This window comes from Fusarium tjaetaba, assembly GCF_013396195.1.
Source record: "Fusarium tjaetaba strain NRRL 66243 chromosome Unknown NRRL66243_c0000057, whole genome shotgun sequence".
Lineage (NCBI taxonomy): Eukaryota > Fungi > Ascomycota > Sordariomycetes > Hypocreales > Nectriaceae > Fusarium > Fusarium tjaetaba.
The window spans coordinates 98,069-111,988 of NW_023501253.1; the positions used below are offsets into that span (position 1 = coordinate 98,069).

General features: G+C 49.1%; 6 protein-coding genes across 6 annotated transcripts; 2 read left to right on the top strand and 4 right to left on the bottom strand.

Moving 5' to 3' along the window:
* Nucleotides 1-63: 63 nt before the first annotated feature.
* Nucleotides 64-2,693, top strand: FTJAE_2750 (3-oxoacyl-synthase II; the record flags this gene model as incomplete). Its single annotated transcript, XM_037348976.1, has 6 exons — nt 64-465; nt 514-1,236; nt 1,285-1,408; nt 1,470-1,527; nt 1,630-2,075; nt 2,128-2,693. The coding sequence occupies 6 exons, from the start codon at nt 64-66 to the stop codon at nt 2,691-2,693; spliced, it is 2,319 nt and encodes a 772-aa protein (XP_037210143.1).
* A 206-nt stretch (nt 2,694-2,899) lies between these two features.
* On the bottom strand, nt 2,900-3,584 carry FTJAE_2751 (dihydrofolate reductase; the record flags this gene model as incomplete). The annotated part of the gene is made up of 2 exons (XM_037348977.1): nt 2,900-3,367; nt 3,462-3,584. The coding sequence occupies 2 exons, from the start codon at nt 3,582-3,584 to the stop codon at nt 2,900-2,902; spliced, it is 591 nt and encodes a 196-aa protein (XP_037210144.1).
* Nucleotides 3,585-3,905: 321 nt separating this feature from the next.
* FTJAE_2752 (glutathione S-transferase kappa 1) lies at nt 3,906-4,812 on the bottom strand (the record flags this gene model as incomplete). The annotated part of the gene is made up of 5 exons (XM_037348978.1): nt 3,906-3,978; nt 4,028-4,508; nt 4,561-4,601; nt 4,651-4,729; nt 4,779-4,812. The coding sequence occupies 5 exons, from the start codon at nt 4,810-4,812 to the stop codon at nt 3,906-3,908; spliced, it is 708 nt and encodes a 235-aa protein (XP_037210145.1).
* A 307-nt stretch (nt 4,813-5,119) lies between these two features.
* On the top strand, nt 5,120-6,204 carry FTJAE_2753 (reductase; the record flags this gene model as incomplete). The annotated part of the gene is made up of 4 exons (XM_037348979.1): nt 5,120-5,213; nt 5,266-5,459; nt 5,512-5,838; nt 5,887-6,204. The coding sequence occupies 4 exons, from the start codon at nt 5,120-5,122 to the stop codon at nt 6,202-6,204; spliced, it is 933 nt and encodes a 310-aa protein (XP_037210146.1).
* A 290-nt stretch (nt 6,205-6,494) lies between these two features.
* On the bottom strand, nt 6,495-11,396 carry FTJAE_2754 (26S proteasome subunit YTA7; the record flags this gene model as incomplete). Its single annotated transcript, XM_037348980.1, has 3 exons — nt 6,495-8,165; nt 8,213-8,488; nt 8,535-11,396. 3 exons carry the CDS (start codon nt 11,394-11,396, stop codon nt 6,495-6,497), a joined length of 4,809 nt encoding a protein of 1,602 aa, XP_037210147.1.
* Nucleotides 11,397-13,306: 1,910 nt separating this feature from the next.
* On the bottom strand, nt 13,307-13,645 carry FTJAE_2755 (uncharacterized protein; the record flags this gene model as incomplete). Its single annotated transcript, XM_037348981.1, has 2 exons — nt 13,307-13,504; nt 13,559-13,645. The coding sequence occupies 2 exons, from the start codon at nt 13,643-13,645 to the stop codon at nt 13,307-13,309; spliced, it is 285 nt and encodes a 94-aa protein (XP_037210148.1).
* Between the last annotated feature and the right edge of the window lie 275 nt (nt 13,646-13,920).

The window sequence follows — 13,920 nt, forward strand, 5'->3', positions numbered from 1 at the left end:
TATACGATTCATCTATTCCCCTGTAGCACTCATTCAGACCCTGCTCCTCGGAATGGGTTTATGATGCGTCGCGTGGTAGTGACAGGCCTGGGAGCCATCACGCCCTTGGGAGTTGGCGTAAGGCGAACATGGACTCGTCTTATTAACAACGAATGCGGAATCGTCAGCGTCGCAGATCTCGAGCCTCAGGCGCGATGGAAAGAGTTGACGAGCACAGTCTCTGGGTTAGTGCCCAGTGGTGATGGAGAAGGACGATGGAGGGCATCAGAATGGGTCAATGCAAATGAGCAAAGACGAATGTCAAAATTTACAAAATATGCCATCGCAGCTAGCGACATGGCTCTCAGGGACTCGGGGTGGGAGCCGAAGAACGCAGAGCAGCAGGAGGCAACAGGTGTTTGCCTTGGAAGCGGTATTGGAAATCTAGACGAGATTTACGAGACCAGTTTAGTGCACCATCAAGACGTGAGAAGCCATTCGGTTATTGTCGAACCTATGCTAAATACGTGACAGGGCTACAAGAAGGTGTCTCCGTTATTTGTTCCCAAAATTCTTATTAATATGGCCGCCGGCCATGTGGCTATGAAATACGGCTTCCAGGGTCCCAACCACACGGCTACGACGGCTTGCACGACTGGTGCACACTCGATCGGAGATGCAGCACGGTTTATCACCATGGGAGACGCCGATGTAATGGTCGCCGGAGGTTCAGAATCATGTATCCATCCTTTGACTTTCGCTGGCTTTGGCAGAGCAAGATCTCTGTCGACAGCATATAACGACAATCCCACAGCAAGCTGTCGTCCGTTTGATGCTGACCGCAATGGCTTCGTTGTTTCTGAAGGTGCTGCGGTGGTGGTTCTCGAGGAATTAGAGCACGCCAAAGCACGGGGAGCCCATATATATGCTGAAATCAAGGGCTACGGCTGCAGCGGTGATGCTCACCATATGACAGCACCACGTGAAGATGGCCATGGCGCATATCTTGCTATGAAGAAAGCACTCAAAAGTGCAGGCATCAAGCCCTCACAGGTTGACTACATCAACGCACACGCAACTGCAACTCATGTTGGGGATGTAGCGGAAACGTCGGCCATCAGACGGATCATGCTGGGCGAAGAGGGACATCAGAAAGAGTCAGATGTTACAGTCAGCAGCACCAAGGGCGCAGTCGGACATTTGCTGGGAGCAGCTGGGGCTGTTGAGGCTTTGTTTTGCATCCTAGCCATTCATGAGGTATGTAGATTCCAAAGCCGTCAAGACGCATTCACTAACTGTTCCCAGGGAGTTGTGCCAGCAACATTAAACCTACAGAAGCCAGATGTTAGAGCTGCCTTTAATTTTGTGCCAAATGAAGCACAAGAGAAGACGGTTGATGTAGCCGTATCCAATAGCTTTGGCTTTGGCGGTACAAATAGCTCATTGTTATTTTCCAGATATCAATGATGCTAACGTGAAATGTAAAATAGCTGTATACTACTGTATTTCTGCTGATCAAATTCCTCTCTATTCTCAAGTGATCGCATGGTAGGTATATAGCACAGTAGATACAGTGCATTTCGCACCATATTACCGACAGCCGAACCAGTCACAAAATTTCAGATTCAACTTACTAGCTTAGGATCCAAGGGTCCATGACGATAACACTCCAAGTGCCTCTCATCCCGCCTTGTCCAGGCCCTTCACGCCGAATTTCCCTACTGAAAATCCTCTCACAATGAGCATGGCCTGCGAGACATGTAGAACCCAGGCCCGGACCGTCCTCCGGGCTGCAATGCGAGCCGGCGCATCACGAGCCGCTGCACCGACGACGAGGAATTTCCTTCCACCCACTGCGGTTGTTACTCGACGACATTTCAGCAACACGAGCTCGAGAAGCCTCCTCAAGGGTATTGGAAAATCTATGGCCGAGCCGTATCGTGTGTTGGGTGCGACGGAGCAGCTTTTCAAGGCTTCAGCGAAGGCGGCAGATTATCATATCACTGAGAAGGAGAGAAAGGATGATCAGGTGCAGCTCGCAGAGGATGGTGAAGAGATTGGGCATTCTCTGAACCCTGACAGTCCCTGGCATCACAGTATGTCTTCTTAACAAACTTCAAAGTACCTGTCTCATGCTGACTTCCACAGCCTTTAAACTTCCTCCAACCTTCAGCACCTGGTCCCACGTAACCATGCTTCACCTCTACCTAATCAACACCCGAATACGCTGCTTCGACCGCGAGGGCTTTCAAAACTGGCAGCACCAGCTCACAGACCACTTCTTCTTCGAATGCGAGAAGAAGATGCACATCGATCACCACATCACATCGAGCGCCCTCCGCCAGCGATACCTCAAGGACATTTTCGTTCAGTGGCGTGGTCTCCTACTAGCATACGACGAGGGCCTCATCAAGGGCGATGCGATGCTGGCAAGCGCCATCTGGCGAAATCTGTTCAAGGGTTCTGCTGATGCGGATCCTAGAGCTCTTCTTGCTATCGTGGGCTGGATGAGATCGACACTGTTGCAGTTCGAGGCTGTTTCGGACAATAACCTTGCTGTGCAATTACCAGCGATTATGGCCAAGCCAGTGGATGTGTTCTGGACGAGATTGGAGAAGCAACTTGGCGGACAGCAGGAGGATAGTCTTCCTGCTAAGGAGGTGAACGAGGAGCCTGTATCAACAGCGGAGACAGCCAAGGTTTCAGCGAACTAGAATGCGGATGGAATATTTGTACTATCAGATGGATGGATGTATGGGTTACATGACAAAAAAAAATAGAACGGGCAGGCTGTATGAATAGGGCACTGGAAGATGGGGTTTTCCTAGGCATGACGGTTGTATATGAATAATTCCCCTGATGATATTCCACCTCATATATATGTTCTTTTGTTGTGATTATATTTGTATGGCCTAGTTAACTAATCACGCTTCTCCCACATTTGAAACTCATATTTTGTGCCAGCCTCTTCTTGACCACCCTCTTCAATTTCTTCACCTGTCCACTCCTGTAGCTCATCTCTAGACTTTCTCTCCCATGATCCATCCTTCAAGTCGACAGGAAAGAAAGTATCGCAGTCAAAATCACGCTCGATACTCGTGAGAAGGATCCGTCGCGCTTCTGGCAGTTTGAGAGCAGCATCATAGATCTGCGCACCACCGATGACGAAAATTCGACCGACGTCGCTGTGAGTACGAGCGTATTGAAGAGCAAGTTCAAGAGATTGAACTCTTACGGGTTCAGAAGGCTCGACTGTTTCGGGGAGCTTTGAGGGCGCGGAGCGGGATATGACAATGTTGAGACGGTCTTTGAGAGGGCGGAATTTGGTGGGGATTGAGTCCCAGGTTTTGCGGCCCATGATGACTGCGTTGATAGAGGATGAAGAAGCCTTGGTCGAGTCAGTACATGAATCTCATGGTCTGTTCAATAAAGCGACAACGCAGCGATATATAGATGGCAAAGTAAGGAAGGGTATTATATACCTGTGGAGGCACCCGAGTTGTGACGCGCGCAAAGTACTTCATCTCTTTGCGTAGACCTTGCCATGGCATTGTTCCATGAAGGCCAATGCCCATGTTGCGCGTGGCCGCGACTATGAGATTCATTTCGAGAGACTGCATTGCTCAAGACGTTGATGATGAATCTGTGAGGTTAGTTTGAGGTGGAGGTTTGATGATGCTTAAGTTGAGTGGATTTGTTGGTGTAACGGTGATAGGACTAATGACACCTGAGACATGGAATGACGATGTATCGCGTATCTATTCTACATCTTTCACTGTTCTTACGCTTGTAATTAGTGGATCGTGTTTCGTTTAATTTATAATAAATTCTGTCTTGGTTGTTGGTACAAATCTAGTCCCAGGCTTATGAATTCCTTCTGTTAACCACCCAAGGTTAAGGTATCTAGGTATCGAGTGAGACTATCCTCACAATTTTGATGGAGGCAAAATCTCAACATCCTTGAAAGGAACCCCCAGAAACCGGTAAATATGGTTAAATCTGCAAAGTCAGTTTCTGTTTTCTTTCCTTTGCCATATTGACGACTTACCTGTCACTTCCAAAGAACGCCTCAGACTTGCCATCATCGCGGGTCACGATCAACCAAGGAGCTCCAAAAGCGCCGTTCTGAACCGCTTCACCAGTAAGATCTTTGACCCTCTCCTTCATGCTCTCTCTCCCATTCATGATCTTCTCAACATCCTCATCAGAGAACAACTTCTTGCCAGACCCTCCATCTAACTCATCTGTTGCTTCCTTGAGAGCTGCAATGAGCTTCTCATCCTCGGCAAGATTGACATGAGGAGGCAGCCAGATCTTGTGGAAGAGGAATCGGATCGCAGCGAGATAAGTTGACTCTGGGTAGTTGTCCTTAATAAAGTGTAAAGCGCGGAGAGGTGACACGGTCTTTGCGATGGCAACGATATCGGGTGGCGAGCCTTGGTAGGGAACACCAAGACGCTCAGCAGCGCGGAATGAGTCTCTAGCAAGATATTTCCCCTTGGCCTTGAGAACCCATGGAGGACGGTTTCCTAAGTTTATGTAAGAAGAAGTCGTGGTATTCGGTTCAGTATAGTTAGTTACCTGATGTCTGCATAATGCCGCCCAAAAAGACAGGGATGAAGCTATAAAAGTCAGCGATTTGCTTAAAGATATGGATATCCATGAACATACTTTACTTGTACCCCATGAGCAGCAAGTTTGCTCATGTTCTGCCTCAAGTCCGCATATCCTACATAGCTGTAGAATGACACTGTTACACATCAGTGCTGTCCGGGAAATAGAGATGTTAGGCTTCTCACCAATGTCTAGGTAGCAGTCGATACGTCCACCCATTTTAGACGACACTTGTTTCTGACGTTATTCGAGGAGTAAATGACGAGATCTGTATCCGTACTTTGCAGGTACTGTACATACAATTCCAAGGTGGAGGGAGGGAGCTCTATTACCTACCTATTAAACGGATCTCGGCCCCGGTCGATGTGGGGTCTTTCCCCGTGCCGAGGCTCGGGGAAGGTGGAGGTTGGGGTTGGGGTGCATCGGACTTGGACCTTTCAGATCTGATCTATAAGCAGATCGTCAGTATTTATTTATTCAAGTCTTCAAATAACAAATCTCTTGACCAGTAAAACAATTATTCACAATGGTATCCAAGAAACCTGTTGCCCTTGTTGTAGGCGCCTCCAGAGGCATCGGCCGTCAAGTCGCCGTTGACCTCGCCCGCAATGGCTACGCTGGTATGTCAAGCTTCACTATAGGTATTGTACTCATGAAGCTGACCCTCTAAAGTTGTTGTTGCTGCAAAGACAATCAGTGATCCTTCTAATCTACCAGAACCCTTTCCTCCAAATCCTAACTCTTCCGCTTCTACCATCACAACAGTTGCTCGTGAGATTACTTCTGAGGGAGGCGACGCTACTGCTATTCAGGTTGACGTTCGCTATCCTGAGAGTATAGATGCTCTTGTATCGAATACTATCTCCGTGAGTCTACCGAATTGCTCTTCCTTTTAACTCTCACTACTGACAGTTCCAGACTTATGGCCGTCTAGATGTTCTCATCTACAACTCAGGCGCCATCTTCTGGGCCCCTGTATCGTCGACTCCCGTAAAGCGCTTCCAACTCATGCAGCGCGTCAATCCAGAAGGACTCTACGCAACCGTTCAAGCTGTTCTTCCTCATATTTCTTCTTCGGGTCGGATAGTTGTTGTTAGCCCACCTATCTATAGTCGTTTCTTCCGTGGCAAGACCGCATATGCTATGGGCAAGGTTGGTATGAGTGTCCTCACAAAGGGTCTTGCCATGGACTTTGAGCGCCAGGGGAAGAAGGATATGGCCATCACGTCAATTTGGCCAGCTGTGGTATGTTGGATCTGACACCTTGAGTCACTCAAACAACTGACATATTAGGCTATCGAGTCGGCGGCCACAGGGAAATTCACAGCCAAAAACCCGGAAGAAGCCAATGATTTACGAAAGGCAACCATCTTCTCCGACGCTATCCTCGAGATTCTCAAAGCTTCTCCAAGCGTTGTGAACGGCGAGCTCCTACTAGATGAAGACTTCCTCCGCCAACATGCAGGCATAACCGACTTCTCCAAATACAATGTAGTTCCAGGTGCCTCACCACGGAGGATCATGCCTCAAAGTCTCCCAGACTTGACTGTAGCAGAGCAAGCAGATGAGGGCAAACGCTACGACAGCACGAAGGATAAACCCAAGCTATAGAATTATTGAGGATCGCTATTGTTTCAATATATGTAGGAAAAAAGAGACCGTTGTACAGGTAGCTAACTACTGGCACGGGGAAAATCAACCTGAGCAGCCATGATATCCTCTAGAACACACATCTAATACCTCCTTGGCCATGGAAGCTGCGTTCACCAAACTCCTAGACATGATTATAAACGTACACCCGACTCTTTGAAACCCCTCCTTTCCATTCCATTCCATCCCTTTCCTTTCCCTGTCATTTTACAAAAACACGTATCTGCTGAGAATCTGTGGTGTGCCAGCCATCAATAGGGGACTTGGCTACCTGGTCCAACTCCTTGCATGCCATCAATGTCGTCCATTACACCGTTGAATACGTGCATGATTTGGTCAACGACTCTGCTGCGGTTCCACTCATTTCTTGTGCGCCATATAGCATCCATGAGCTCACGGTTAATTTGCTCAAGTTGCTCAATAGTACAGCCGCTTGTCGCGTCAGTTAGGTGCTGAAGGACTGTATCTATCTCGCCTCCAGCGAACGGTTGAGAAGCGGAAGTGGATGAACCCGAGTTTCGAACCGACTGGTATTCATCAGAAGTCTGATCATTGAGGATGTTGGCCATTCCGCCCACACTCTGAGCCTTGAAACCGGATGATCGTTGCGAAGGTGGGCTACCAGAGATGCCCGATCCTTGCAAGAGGTTACCCCCTGCCGCAGCAGCCTGAGCTTGAGAGTGCAACCAAGAGTCATCTCCAGAAGTATTGTGCCCGGCTACGAGTAGCGTGTCTGGGATGTCGACTTGGCTATCATCCTCAACACCTCGGTTCTCAGCATGGCCACCATTTGTCATTTGACTAAAGTTTGACGATTGGTGAGTTGACGGGTCCGAGGTTTTGGTTGTTGAAGCCTCGTTGATAACAGCTGATGGTGAAACTCCTGGGGGAAGAGTAGTCACTACTGACTTCTGTGAAATCTGTGTCATGCCAGTATGAGCCACGCTGGGGTCATGAGACTTTGGTGGAGGTCCCATGTCAGACATGGCCTGCGTATCATCTTGGACACCGCTCATCTGGACATCTTCTCCTAATGGTTGGGTGATGCCATTACTCAAGGGGTGTGATGAGTCCTGGCCAGAGGTGCCATGACCATTTGAAAGTGGGCTTCTAACTTGAAATCTGGCAGTTGTCCTCGATCCTGGCACGGCTTCTCCCAGAGTTACAGGGCCTTGAGAGTCGCTGTCATTTCCACCCAGATCAGATTGCACACGGTCTATGACAGACTGCATGGCTCTTCGCTTTCTCTCTTTCTCGGTAGCATCCTTGGCGCGCTGAACTTGGCGTCTGTATAGCGCCTCCCAGTCAACTTGAGAGGTTTGGTTTTCGATACTAGCGACATCAACCTCGACGTTGCTGAGGAGTTCATTGGCCTTGAGAGTTCGCTCCTTGTCTCCAATATTTTTGGCGTCTTTTGCAAGAGCCTTGATGTCGAAAAGAAAGTCCTTTGGACGGGCATAGAAGCCATTTGACAAGCGCTCCTCGATGGTGGTTGTCTCAAGATTATAATAACACTTCCCAGATGTGGTATCTCTGAGAACATCGTTGTCATACTTGTCCTTGACGATCTCATATGGTCTAAGTTGTCCAGCTTCAAGGTCTGGACGCACATAATTGGGGTCCGACTCCGCGAAAAGATAGTCGATCTGAGTTTGAGGTATGACAGGCTGTCTGAACTTCTTGTACTTTCGATTGATCTGATCCATGATGGGTTGAAGCTGAATCTTGAGAGCATTGAGAAGCTGGTGGTCTTTCTTCTGTGCAGCCTTCATATCAGCCTTGGTAGGGGGCGGTGGTTCGATTGGAGGAGCCACAGGAAGCTCCTCAAGGACCCTCTTCTTCCGGTTTTCGGGGTCGGGGAACTCGCGGGGTTTTTTCTTAACATATTGCAACGTTGTGCTGAAGTATTCCATTCGAGAATGCTACAAAAGTTAGCACAGGAGCCCCATTCCACAACTCTCTGACTTACCAGATCAGGTTTCTCAATTTTCATTTGGTTCTTCTTTGCGAATCCAAAGAAATCGCGGAAGAGCTCACTGGGAAGCTCGTCTCTATCACCCTCTGCTGTGGCGAAAAGAAGAACTGGATCTGTAGGAGGAATAGATCGTAACATAGTCTTGAAAGTTGTAAGAGCCAGAGTGTTGTGTAGTGCCATATACCAAGCTTCGATGTTAGGGATATAAATAACGCTAGGTTTGTGTCGCCTGACTTCCGTAAAGAGACCGACAATGACTTGCTCCATAGCCTGCCGATGTTAGTCTGTGGTTTCCCGTGTGAGTGCACAAACTTACTCTTCCATCGCCCAAGATGCTGGGAAGATCAAAATTCTGAACATGAACACCCTCGAAATGGTGAAGAATGGCAGAAGCAATGTAACTCTGTCCCATACCGCTAACACCATATATGATGAAGCGAGGGCGGAACACTCTGGATCGTTCAAACTCCTGGTGCATGGTTTCTCTACCAAAGCCATGATCATCGTCATCGAATTGCTCGTACATGGCTTCTTCAAGAGCTGTCATCTTCTTCCTACGAGGCAACAGGTCATCGAGGGCATTCTTGGCTTCGCTGAACTGTTTGCGCAATAGTGGCTCTATCGATTTGGGAAGTGGTTTAGCACCAGATGTCGCTGATCGTTCAGAGGAGGGAATAAGCTTCTTGATGGACAGCATAAAGTCAGTGGCATGAACGCCAATCTTCTCGGGGTCGACCACAAGCTTTTCCTTGGAGGCGTAAATTTGGGGGTAAGTTCGCTGAATGGCATTGAGAGCTGCTTCAGTACAGAGAGCTCGTAAATCAGCACCACCATAGCCCTTTGTGTTCTCGGCTAGGGAATCTTTGAACTTCTCTGATAGTCCCCAGTCTGCTGTGTGGATGTTGAGGATTGACTTTCGCCCTTCGATGTCAGGCAACGGGAAGTAAAACTCTCGGTCGAATCGGCCAGGTCGACGAAGAGCGGGGTCGATATTGTCAGGTCGATTGGTAGCTCCAATAACAATGACTTGGCCACGACCGTCCATACCATCCATCAATGCTAACAGGGTTGAGACAATGGAAGCATGGATCTGCTCCTGCTTGCTGGAACGAACCGGCGCAAGACCATCAATTTCATCAAAGAAAATGATACTGGGCTGAGTTCTGCGCGCTTCCTCGAACAGTAATCGAAGCTGTTTCTCGGCTTCACCCACCCACTTGCTCAGGGCATCGGCACCCTTACGCATGTAGAATGAGATCTTACGGCCACCGGAGCCAACTGAGTTGGCCAGAGCACGAGCAAGCAGCGTTTTACCAGTTCCAGGGGGACCGTGGAACAAAACACCACGAGGTGGAGTGACGTGGAATCGTGTAAAGAGCTCAGGGTAGAGCAAAGGAAGCTGTACCATTTCCTTCAACTGATCGATATGTCCCTGAAGACCACCAACCTTGCTGAAGTCAACGTTCAGGTCAACACCCAGAGGATCAGCATCCGCAAGAGCTTTGCGGTCCTTGATCTTGCCAACGTTGGGAGCGCCAGCATCAGGGTTCAGGCCAGGGACACCGGGAAGAAGCCCACCGTGAGTCGCTGCTGTCGGCGTCATACCGACATTACCAGCTACACTAGAGCGATGCACCATCTCATCGTCACTGCTGTCTGAATCGACCCCGCCAGCTGCGCCAGTACCCCAGGGCCCATTAAGAAGGGATCCAGCTCCGCCGCCGCCTCCAAAAGGTCCAAATGTGGTGTTGAGACTGCGTTCCCAGCCTTGACTGGCACCGCCACGTCCTCGGCGCGAGCGCGATTGCGCAGCAGGAGCCTCAACTTCTTCCTCTTCGATATTGGCCGAGGTGAGAGGAGGCATGTAATAATTCACCCGTGTTCTCGCTCGCCGAGTGCTTTCCTGGTACACAATGGGCGATTCTTTTCTTGGGCGACGGCGGCGAGAGCGCGAGTCCTGCCTAAGTTCTCGTGCCTCTTCGTTCAGCTCGTCCAAGTCGAATTCGGGTTCCTCGTCTCCAGAGTCCCCACCACGGCGAGATCTGGCGGGTTGGGAACGTCGGCCGCGGGGAACTGGGCTATCAACGTCGTCGTCATCTTGAGGTAGGGGCTTCTCTGCACCGGAGCCCTCTGCGTCGTCAGATTCGTCGCCTGGCTCGAAGTCACTGCTGACTTCTTGAGACTTTTTGCTCGATTTGCGGGTAAGTCGGCGCGTCTTTCTAGGTCCAGCATCCGATTCAGCTTCTTCCAGTGCTGCGGAGGCGTTGGCGCGGGATCCACGGGTTCGGCGAGTAACAGGCACATCATCCTCCTCGTCCTCATCCTCTACCGTCTGCACAGGCGCATCTTCTCCAGGTGCATCCTGATCAGCAGCATCTAGCATTTCTTGATCAGCCACCTCTTTCTTTTCAATCTCTTCGGGATCTTGAGATAATTCGTCGGGCTGGTCGGCATCTCTGACTTCCTTAAAGCTGCTTTCCTGTGTGGCCTCTTGAATCGTCTCCGGGGCTTTCTTGAGGCCCTTAAACCCACGTGTAGCTCTCGTGCTCCGAGCGAATGTCTCAGGGCTTCTACTTCGCGAATCGCGTGAAGGGACGGCGTGTTTTCCAGAGTTGGATAGTTCAAGGAACTCTTCAGCTTCCTCTGTATGGGCCCGAGTAGTCCTACGAGGCGCAGGCAACTTGGAGTTGGTGAGTTTCAGCTTGACAACTCTGGATCTAGTTGACCTGGCAGGCTCCTCTACTGGCTCGCCTTCGGCGTCGTCTTCTTTGACATCTTCGTCAACTTTGATGTTCTCATCGCCTGGCTTATCAGATTCGTCGCCAGTAGCTGATGCTTCTTCTCCTTCGCTGCTCTCTGCGTAGTTGCGGGGCTGCGTGGCAGCTTTTCTGGCGCGACGACCAGCGGCATTCACAGGAGCAGCATCATCCTCTTCTTCTTCGTCGTCATCGAGGAAATCGTCTTCGTTGCTATCAGAGACTTCATCCTCGTCATCATCGATGTCCGAACCCAGGTAACCGTTCCTGCGTCGGCGGCTGGGTTTTCCGCCGCGTGAACGGGAGTGCTTCTTAGTGCTTTTTCGGGGTGGTCCAGCTTCCGAGGGGTCGAAATTCTCGTCTTCGGGATCAGACTTGTTAGGATCAAAGTCCTCGAGGACTCTTTTGCGTTTGCTAACCATGGTTGTTATGGTGTTTGCGCGTAAATATGATGGAAGGTTATCGGCGACCGGTATAATTGAACTTTGGCGGTTCTGTACGCAAAGGGAGGTCAAGGTCAGCCAAGGGATGCCAACAGGGTCACAACAGTCACGGCCATAAGCGCGGACCTTGCATTGCATTCATCGAATCGTCGCGTTCCTTTTGATGATTTTTTGGGGGGTAAACTCACCTATATGCGCGTCTAGTTATGATTTCACGTCAAAGCATGCATGGGCGCGGCCTGGGTCGCGGTTGAGCTTGTGGCGCTCAAGATCGGCGCAAAGACATCAAGTGGAAAACAAGCCAAACAACCAAACCGCGCAATTTCGATGATTGAACTGGCTGATGCTGATGGTATATTCGAAGCAAACGCGGTCAAAATAGGAGATGGAATTTGGGGGTTCGCCGCGTGAAGTGAAGGTTTAGTTACGGATACCAAACGACAGGTTAGCAATGTAGACCCACTTTCATTTAGGCAGTTGTGGTTCCAGTCTCTGATTGGTGGGTCACCACCAATTTCAATGTGATCGCAGTTTAATTGTAGCTTGATCTACGAAGCTCCCATGACGAGAACAAAAGGACGAATTCTCAACATGACTTGTTTAATGGCTTTCGGGTCTCTTTTGTTGTCAATAAGGTCAGTTTCGGCCTCAAATTCGTTTTCCTCGCATTTTTGACCTTGCTCAAGCCCATCTGCACTTTCAATTCTTGATCATATTTTCCAACATGCTCACATATAAATTCGATCTATCCCAGCTCGTCCCCGGTAGTCAGCTTGATTTAAAGCTCGGTATCGTTGTAGGGCTGAAGACGTTGACAGCATGGTGCATGCGCCTTACCCCAGAAAATGGTTGCCTTATGATTTAGGCAGCACTGCACAATAGGATCTCCCGACACACAACAATAGATCACACATGATCATCAATGAAAGCTATTGAGAGGGATTTATGGCTACGTGCGCTTCACTGGGTAATAATTATTAGAAGTTAGAGTTCGTGAAATCTGCGCATGGTATGTTCAACTTGACCCATTGTACTCTATTGTGACACTTTATTCTAATTGCGAAGGGGCGTTACCCGTTACTCTCCCTGAAGCTATCAACTGAATACCTATGATCAGCCATAATCCAATTGTATGACAGAGAATAAATAGAATTTGTCCGTAACACAGGAGACGAGGGGATCGTAAGAAACGTTAGCCCTTATCTATTGGACACCGCGTAAAATCAGCTTGGTCTAGATCTTTGCTCGGATGATGAACCGACCTACCCTAGTGTTTCCAGGACTACAACGGGAATAGTCACATTTTTATCGTAATATTCCCGGACCCTGATATACCCTCATAGTCGGATGCTCGGCCAAACATTACGCGGCCCAGGTCTTGGCTCATAATCGCCAAGACTAGCCACGCAATGCGAAGATCGTTCCGAATGCGAGGATCTTCACGATTCGTGAAACGGAAAACACGGCCTGATCAGACTTTTTTTTTTCTTGCTCAACATCACACCAAATTTAGAAACAGGTTTTAGAAGATTTTGTAAAAATTTGTATCGAATTCATGGACTCATTGTAGTTAAATAGGTATTGTTACACGAAAATGGTATCATGGTCTCTTGTGGTACAGTCATTCCCACTCCGACTCCTAAAAAAGTTCCCTAATTGCGCCTGGTTGGATGGACAAGTGTCTGCAACCATACCAAAGACGCCACGCTTCCCAGTGAATGAGAGTGTCCGTCCCGTACCAGCCAGTGACGATGAGTGAGTGTGAAACAACCAGCGCAGTGTTTATGTTTCTTTGGCGTGATTAGGCGATCATGCTATAGTGCTGGTGATGCTGCAGACAGAGCAGGGTTTCTTTGTTCTTGTTCGTATGTGCTCGTACAGCTGACACTTCAATCCTTGCCCAACATCGCCCGGGCGAGATCAGCCAGAGAAGGGCCGCCAAAGAGGAACTGGCTTGAATGGCGGCCACAGTAGGTGACATTGTTGACTGGCTGGGGGGCAGCCTTGAACCAAGAGCGGGAAGCTTTGGTAGTGGAAGATGCCGTAGACTGGGTCGAGAACTCGCTGGAGTATGAGTTTGTTCGTTGCTGAAATAGCTTTGTTAGTGGGGCCAGGCTAAGTCTGAGTTCAGTGTCACATACCTTAGACTCCATGAGGGGAATTGGCTCAGTGCTTCGTCCACGCTGCTCCTCAGAAGAGGTTCTGGTGCGAGAAGATCCGAAAGCCATTGCGATGTTTGTAAAGTTGAAGAGTTGTATGTGGTGTATAGTTGAAGTAATTGCTTGACTGTCTTAAGTCTGCTGGGTATGTGTATCGTAGATGTATCGTCTATTAACCTTCAAGGTACTGTAGTTATGTTCAAGGCACTCCTGGTGCAATCTAAAAGATGTTCAAGGAGAGTTTGTTTGTTTATGAAGGAACTGATTGATGATGATGAGGATAAGATAGAATCATCAAGGGGGGAAAGACTCCCTTAAATAAAAGTTCTTGTCAACAATGCTTC